The 8,836-nt window shown below is 57.5% G+C and overlaps 1 protein-coding gene across 1 annotated transcript; it reads right to left on the reverse strand.

Moving 5' to 3' along the window:
- Positions 1-976: 976 nt before the first annotated feature.
- On the reverse strand, positions 977-3,038 carry AANAT (aralkylamine N-acetyltransferase; the record flags this gene model as incomplete). The annotated part of the gene is made up of 3 exons (XM_080629103.1): positions 977-1,282; positions 1,953-2,107; positions 2,882-3,038. The coding sequence occupies 3 exons, from the start codon at positions 3,036-3,038 to the stop codon at positions 977-979; spliced, it is 618 nt and encodes a 205-aa protein (XP_080485229.1).
- Positions 3,039-8,836: the final 5,798 nt, after the last annotated feature.

Raw genomic sequence — 8,836 nt, forward strand, 5'->3', positions numbered from 1 at the left:
CTGTATTTAATGAGACACAAAGGCCTCTTCTCTGTTCTCGGGCACGGGGATGCGGCGCTTTTGGCTGTTGCGATGGCTTTGGTGGTGGTTGGTGTGGCAGGGAGGGAGGATGAGCCTGGGGCTGATGCCCTGGAGTGCAGGGCTGGGCTCTCCCCCCCTCCTCTCAGGGGACAGGATTTTGAGGGTCTCAAGAAGGGGAAGCCAATTACCTGCAGTAAAAAGACCCATGGATCCCCTTCACCTTGCCCAAGGACAGAGCCCCCTCTCTGTGTCCCCTTCATTGAATGACCCAGGGCTGGATCTGCCTCATCTCCCTCAAAGCCAAGATGCCCCGAGGGCTGTTGGCTGTGGCTGTTGTGACCGGGTGAGTGTCAGAGCAGGACACAAACACACACAGGCTGTGTAGAAAACCATCACCATGCCTTTATTTGCTGCTTGACAACAGCTTGAGGTGTTTGCAGAAGGCTTGCCCTGGGCCAGACGTGGGTCTGGGGGGCACTGGTTTGGCGTGGCCCCCAAGGGAGGCTCCACAATGTGGGGCTGGGGATGTGCTCCAAGGGCTCTGGGTGGATGTTTGCAGGCAGGGGAGCATCTGCAAGGGCCCCTGCTTGGTCTGGGGGCTGCTCAAGGGTGGGCTTGGCCATGGTGGGGCTGGAGAGGGTGCAGGGCTGGGGCACGTGTTATGTACAGGCTTTACTGGGTGTCTCTGCAAACCGTGGCTCTGAGCACCCTTAAATCAGCAGAGACCCCCAACCTTTCCATGCCCGGGGGGCCCTTAACCCCGCAGCCCACCCCGGCTTGTCCGCACAGCCACGGCTACAGCAGAGCCCATGGGGTCAGCGCTGGGATGGGACCAGGCCGTCCGTGGCTGGAAGGCAGAGGGGTGGCTGTGTCCGGGGCGGACGCGGAGCTGCGGTGGAGGATGCAGAGGGGCCACAGCCCCCGTCCCCATGCGCAGCGCTGGAGCCGCGGGCGCTCAGCAGCCGCTGTTCCTGCGCATGAAGGCGTGCCCCCGCACCGCGTGCTCCATCTCCACAAAGGCCAAGTCCCCGACCGTCACCGCGCAGGGCCCCAGCGCCCGGAACCCGCACTTCTGGTAGAAGGGCACGAGGAAGCGCTGGCACATGAGCAGGGCGCGGCGGGCGGCGGGCAGGCCCCGCAGGTACTGCAGGTACCGCCACATGAGGATGGAGCCCTTGCCCTGCTGCCGGCAGCCCCGGTGCACGGCCAGCACGTGGATGTGCACGGCCGAGCCCTGCGGCCGGTGCAGGGTCAGCGCTGCCTGCAGGAGGAGCGCGGGTCAGGGCCGGTCCTGCTCGGGTCCTGGCTCCCAGCCCCGGGGGATCGGGAATGGGGTTGGGAAAGCCCTTCAAGCTCATCTGGTCCAACCCAGCCACCACTAACCCATGGCACTGAGGCCTCGTCTCCACGGTGTGTGAACCCTTGCAGGGACGGTGCCTGCAGCCCTGCCCTGGGCAGCCTGTTCCAATGCCTGAGCACCCTCTGGGGCAGGAATTGTTCCTCAGCTCCATCTAAACCTGCCCTGGTGCAGCTTGAGGCCGGTTCCTCTTGTCCCATCCCTTGTTCCTTGGGAGCAGAGCCCAGCCCCTCCTGGCTCCATCCTCCTCTCAGGCACTTGTAGGGAGCCATCAGGTCCCCCCCGAGCCTTCTCCAGACTGAACAACCCCAGATTCAAGGTCCACATCCTCCCCATAAGGACAAGGGTCCCCAGTGCCATCCTCCTTCAGCTCCCCCATCATCCTTGGAGGCTTTTTAATCATAAAATGAATGCTGAGGGGAATTAATTGGCGTATTTTTAACAGCATCAGTAAAATTAATTACTGAGGAAGTTAATTTCCCCCAGCACAGCCTTGGGAGAACACTTCCTGGGTAGCCCCGGGGAGCTTCGGGTCCCCAGGGTACGAGCTGGGGTAACAGGGTCTGGTTCTTACCTGGCTGAGCCTCTCCTGGTCCCAGAGGGAGCCGATGACGAACGCCACGAGCCGCCCCTCCTCAAACCAGCCAAGGGACAGCTCCGGGCACAGGTTCAGGAAGTGCCGGATCTCATCCAGGTGGAGGGGACAGTCCCCGGAGACGGAGATGAAGGCTGGAGGGGGATGGCAGTGAGTGGAGGGGGGCACCAGGGGCACCCAGACCCTTTGGGACACCCCCCAGCACCGATGTAGGTGATGGAAGCGGGATGTGACGGGGAGAAGTCCTGTGTCCTGCTTCCTACTTGGTCTAAAGGAGCTCTGAGGGGCCCCAGTGGCTCCAGGGAGCAGCTCTGCTCACCCAAAAGCATCCACCCACGGCCCAGGGACTGACTTCAGGCTCCTGCTGCTGATGCCAAGGCTATCGCAGTGGGTGCTGAGATGAACCCTCCCTCCCGGCATCTCCCTTTGGAGAGGACGGAGAAATGGGCTGGGTGAGTCTGGGAGAGGGGAGCTGGGGGTGCATGGGATGGAGGAGAGGGGGAAGGTTGCTGGGGTGCATCTCCCAGTGTGACCGGAGGCTGAGCGTGGTGTCCTTCCTCCCACTTCCCCCTCTCCTGCTGCCCACCGGCTCCCAGGGATGTTCTGGGAGGTCTGGTCCAGGATCACCGCAGGCTGCTCAGCACAGGGCATCACCTCCCACCATCCCCACCCTATAGGGGATAGGTGAGCTTGAGGGCCATGGCTCTGCACCTTGTTAACCACAGGCCCTCCACACCTCATTAGGGAGCCCATGGTGGCCTGGCCACAAGACACAGTCGCTGAATCCCTCTCTTGTCACTCACGAGGGCACACAGGGAGGGTTTTGCCACCAGGACGTGCCCTCAGAGAACACAAGGTGAAGGAAAGGGAAGGAAGGGAAGGGCAGGACCCCCCCGGCAGCCCCTCACCTTCCCTCTCGATCTCGAACACGCTGACAGCATCCTCGGGGCTGAGGCAGCGGAACTCACTGGCAGGCAGCGTGTGACGGCGCTGGCCGCCGGGAGAGCTACGGCGGGGCCTCACATGGACCGGCTTCAGGAAAGGCACCGCGCTGAGCACCGACATCCTGCTCCTGCTCCTGCTCCTGCTACTGCTCCTGCTACTGCTCCTGCTCCGGCTCCGGCTTCGGCTCCGGCTCCTGCTCCGGCTCCTGCCTGGTTTCCCACTGCTCCACTGCTCGGGCAGCCTTGAGCAAATGGACTCCCTGCTTTGTTTCTCGGCTCTCCGCAGGTGCAACTCCACTGGTCCTTTTTTCAGCCAAACTTCTCCAGTGCTCTTAGCTGCTGGAAATACCTGTTGATAACACACAGGGATAGGCTGCTTGGCACCTTTCTCCTATACATGTGAAGTGATATATATATATATATAGAATCATAGATACACATAGGATGCTGGAGGTGAACTCTTCATCAGGGACTGTAGCGACAGGACAAGGGGTGATGGGTTCAAACTGGAACAGGGGAAGCTCAGGTTAGATGTAAGGCAGAAGCTCTTCCCTGTGAGGGTGCTGAGGCGCTGGCACAGGGTGCCCAGAGAAGCTGTGGCTGCCCCATCCCTGGCAGTGTTCAAGGCCAGGTTGGACACAGGGGCTTGGAGCAAGCTGCTCCAGTGGAAGGTGTCCCTGCCTGTGGCAGGGGTTGGAGCTGGATGAGCTTTAAGGTCCCTTCCAATACAAACCATTCCCTGGTTCTATGCTATATGCAACCAAACACCCACCCACAGTGCCCCCATTGCCATCACTGTGAGCTGGGGCCAGTGCCTGGGGGGACCAGGGGACTGGCACCAGCCATGGGCTGTAGCAAACCCAGGGACCAGGCTGACAAAAGCCCTGCAACCAGTTAGGAGGTCTGGGCACTGGGACAGAGCACGGGCAGGGCTGGGGTGACGGCTGGAGCAGGAGGAGCAGGCGTGGGGCTGAGCATCCTGCCCAACATCTCCCAGCCCATGGCAAAGCCAGGCAGGGGGAGAGGGAGCAGAGCCCTGGGACAGGCAGGGTGGGCTGCACCTGCGGGATGCCAAGAGGATGCAAAGTGAGCATTTCCAGGTGAAAGCTCCTTGTGATGCTCTTGCTTTCACGGTGCAGCACGGCTGTGTGCGAGCGAGAGGTCAGTGCTGGGCCAGCATGCGTGCACTGAGCTGTCCCAGCATGGACACGCACCAGGCACCCAGAGACAGCCCCAGCTGCCAGGATTTACTCCCTTCTCCAGCTCACTCAGCAGGTAAAGTGACAGCTCAGCGCCGGGTGGGCTCTTGGGTCACATCCATGCTCACAGATAGAGCTGAGATGGGTTCATGGCAGGATGAGTGGGTGCCTGCAGCTGCAAGGACTGGTGTCCTCCTTGAGTGAGATGCCCCAGGCTCTGCCACTGCCCAGGGAGCTTTGGGCAGCATGATCCCACCAGACACAGCCCATCCTAGGGCACGCTGCCTGTGAGGCAGAACCCCATATCCCTCAGTTCCCCGGGAGGGTCACCAGTGCCTGTGCTCATCCATCAGCACGATCCTGCACAGCCGGGCCCAATCCCTCAACCTGGACCAAAGCCTGGAGCTTCAATCTGCCTCTGGTTTCATGTCTGAACAGTCCAGGTTAATAAATCCAAAGAGAACCATAAACTGAGCGGAAAACTTTACTAAACACACGCATTCCATAGGCAGAAACAGTAGGAATTGCTCCTGAAGGCAGCTATCCCTGCTCAGCCCAGTATTCCAGCCCCCTGCAGCAAACCACTGTGAAGCCAGGTCACTTTTGATGATTGTTTGAGAGGTGCCAGCTTTCTCCTGCTAATTATAGGCTTGCCTCTATCTAATAGGATTTATGGAAGCATAAGCATTACCAGCACACACATTGCACTGGGCAGAGCAAGCTGGGAATTTTCCACCCTAAAATGCCCAGGGCCGGGTGCTTGGAATGCCTGGTTTATCCAGCCCAAGATGAAAGCGGGGTGCTGTGATGGATCTTCAGTGAATTGCTGGGTTGGCAGTGGATGTGTAAGCTAAGGGATCGTACCCATCAGGGAGAATGGGTTTATTTGGTGGGGCAATTACTGGGCAACCCCAATGCTTTTTCTGGTCACCAAGGACTGACTTGATGCTGGGAGTGGGTGCTTCATGCTCTGGGAAGCATGTAGGAAGCAGGTAAAGGGGTGGCTGAGGTAGAGGGGACAGCAGGGTGCTGGGGGTGCAGTGTTTGCAGAGCTTATATCAACTGTTCTAGAACTCCTCATCCTGCTAACTGGATTAGGGGCTCATCCACCTGGATAAATCCTAGAGGAGGCAGGAGGGCAGGCCCTGGCACCTAGAAAATGCAGCGGTGGTTTGACCCTGGGTGGTGCTGAGTGCCTGAGGATGGCAGGGCAGAGCCAGCTCAGTACGGCCTCAGGCAGGACTCATGTTGCAGCTGCTGTGGGGATTCTGGAGCAGGATAGTTTGGGCTGGAAGGGATCATTAAAAGTCACCTGGTCCTACCCCCCCCATCATGAGCAGGGACACCTTCCACTAGACCAGGCTCCTCAGGGATGTCTGCTCACTGATAGCCACTGTTGAACAGTTCAGTACCCAAGAGCAAGTCTTCATCCCAGATCACATAAAGCCTGGAAGGAACTGAATAGTGGAAAGTCTCTACCAAGACATCCAGAGCTGCACATTCAAGACCTCTTGCGCAAGTGGCTGCTCCGTTCCCATTACAGACACCTGGGAAAGGGGGCTCAGATCCCTCCAGCTACTTCTAGAAACTTCCTGAGACCCCAAACAACAACAGCCCAGAGCCGAAACCACTGACGGGGAAAGGCTGCTCCTTGGCTTCTTTTCCCTGTATTTCCCCCCTCCTCTGGCAGTTTATTCCTGGCAGCCCAGGTTACACCGCTGCAGGGCTGTTCTATTTGTGTCTGTGCTCTGGAAATGAGCTCCTTGCTTTGCTTCTCTGCTCTCTGCAGATGCAAAGTTCTGGGGTGGGCTGGGGACCCAGAGCGAGCACAGAGGAGCCATCCATCATCCCAGCCCATCCCTGGAGCTGACCCAAGCCCTGCCATGGGGGTACCACCACTGCTGTTACACCCAGGGAGCATCCGACCTGCAGAGGTGAAGGAACCTCACCCCAGCTCACAGAGTGAGTGAGAACCAGAGTGAGGAGGAGCATCCCCAATCCCTTGCTTGAGACATCTGTCTTGCAATGCTCCAGCACAGCCTCCTGTATCTTGTTCAAGTCACTTACACCCTAGGCTACGTTTTGTGCTGTAACTCCTTCCAGCCCTGCCTGAGATGAGCCCCATACATCCCTGTGTACACAGCAGCTACCAAAAGCTTTCTCTGTAAATTTCCCCCCCCCCCATACACTCATGTTTGTCACTAGAGATCAAAGCATCTGCGTGGTCCAAAGACCTCACATGTAAATAAAGAGGCAGGTCTGCACTATCCCCATAACAGCATCTTGCTGATATTATGTGATGCATCTGCCTGGCTTTGGAGCTTGCCTGTTTAAACGAGTTGATATCAAGGAGTTATTCACCCAGTTCTGAAGCTGAATATTCTTTGCAAAAGAGCTTGAGATCTTCCAACACCCTGAACAGGGAGGGTTTCAGTGGGAAGGGTCCTTACACCCAGGTTTTGATAGAGCTGGAAGTGCAGGGATGGGACATGGGCTGAGGTTCAGTCATGCTCTTACCTCCACCAAAGCCACTTCTCAGACAAGCTAAGCTCCGTGCACCAACCTCCCTCCCCTCCAGAGCAATTCCCCCCCTGCCTGGGATCCTGGGGCTGGCAGGTCACTGGGCTGGCTGGACCATCGGTGTCCCCAAGGCTGGTGCGGCACCGGGACGCAGGGTTCTTACCGGATGGGGCCCCCGCGCCGATCCTCTGTCCACCTGGCTCCCCTGGCGCTGTCCCACAGCGGAGGAGGAGCCGGGGTTCTGCCTCCCCTCCTCTGCCCGCTGCACCCTCCACTGCCCCAGCTTATATATTTGTTATTTATGGAGCACGTGATGCCATCCTCTAAGGAGTTTATGTCTCCAGTGACAGACAGGGTGAGGTGAGAGGCTTTAACGTGACAGGCCAGCAAAAGGATCCCATCGGGTTTCTATTCCCCCCCCCCCCCATGACTGCCCACAGGGGGATAAAGCATTTAGCTGATTGCTCTGCCCTGAGTCCCTGCGGCAGGGAGAGCGCAGGACTTAGCTAGGATGGGAAAGCAATGTGTGCCTGATCCAGGCCTCCCTGATGGCATCGGGAGATGCTGACGACAGCTCTGCCAAGAGTGGATGAGCTTCCTTAGGATGCCCTTCACCCCAAGGAAGGTCACGATCATGCCTGCTCATCATGCCAGGCATAAGCATTGCTTCAGTTTGAGCAGCTGGGGTGGGAAATCAGCTGGTTCCTTGTGGGATGAGAGGCCAGACCTGAGCTTTCTGCCCCAAGGAGCTTACTCCAAAGACCAAGCATCTCCCTTGCACAGCCTCCTATTGCATAAGAGACTGGATAGGCAAAGCCAGCGAGATTTGTCCTTGTCAGGATGTATGTAATAAAAGGGGGATTATCCCAGGCATGAGCGTGATGTTGGAATCATCATTATCATCATGAACCAGATGCAGCCCTGAAAGGAGCCCGGAGCAGGAGGCAGAGCTGGCTTTGTTCCACTGGAGACATGTCCAGGGGAGCTCAGGACCTGCTTCCGTTTCCAGCCATGGGTAAGGTGACCCCTTGAGAGAGAGATTCCCTTATCTCCCTCTTTTAAGTTTCTTCTCATGGAATTGAAACAGAAATACAACCCAGCAGCTTTCTGCTCCTCAGAATTGCCATTTCAGAGCCACTCCCCACCATTCAGACTGAGCCCAGCAGAGCAGAGCCTGGTCCATGGCTGGAATAGTTAAGCAGGGATGCTGCATTAGGTGGTTCCATCTGGGTCCATCTCTTCCTGCTCCTACACAGCTGCAGAGGGTCAAGTGCTCCATTAAATGAGAGCCACAGCAGTGTGCTGGGATTTACACATTTAGCATCTTCAAAGAGCCTTGAGCTGCTGCTGAAGCCAGGCTGGTCCCTCCCCTGGGGTCCTGCTCAGGAAGGTGGCAATTGTCTCTGGGTAGGATGTGCAGAGAGGGGTGGCACATAGAGCGCAGATCGACCACAACTCATCCCCTGCTCTGCCACGGCTTGGGGTTGAAGCGACACACACGCACAGCCCAGGTTCTGCCCTCACAAGGGACAATGGTGGCATCAGGGTCCTCCCCTGAGTGCCACCATCGGGGAGGTTTCCCTGCCAAACTCATGTATTTACTCATGTAATTTCCAAGCTGGATGTTTTGCTTACATCCCTGTTTCACACCTTCCCCTGGCTGAGCCATGGGAACCCAAGAGGGTGACACTTTTCTCCTAGCAGTGGCATAAGAGGGGTGGCGGCGGGACATCACTGCAAGGTCAGCCACGGGCTCTGATTCCATTCTCTGCTGCCTCCTGCCTTTTCATCATCTGCCACTGACCAGCAGCATGGAGTGCTCATTGTTGCTGTACCTTCACAGCAGGATGTGGCTCTTTGGGCATACTCAGTATCTTCAGCACTTGCCAGGCTGGCTCCTTTGCTTTATTCCTCAGTGCTCCCGTGCTGAGCTGCCAAGAGCAGGTCAAACTCATCAGCACGTCCAGGTCTCTGTGCTGGAGAGGGACATTCAGTGCAGGTTAAGAGCCTGGGAGCTGGGGTTCTGCTGGAATAGAGGTTCAGGGCTCCCATGGACGGTGGCCAGAGGCCCCAGGCTCTAAACAGACCCTAGAGGGGCTGGTTCTGCTCTGGGCTCTGAAATGTTAATATACATATATAATAGAGATATAAACCATGCAAATATACATGTATGTGGCTTTCCTCTGGCATATTCCTTTTG

Source organism: Psittacula echo (assembly GCF_963264785.1).
Source record: "Psittacula echo genome assembly, chromosome: 14".
Classification (NCBI taxonomy): domain Eukaryota; kingdom Metazoa; phylum Chordata; class Aves; order Psittaciformes; family Psittacidae; genus Psittacula; species Psittacula echo.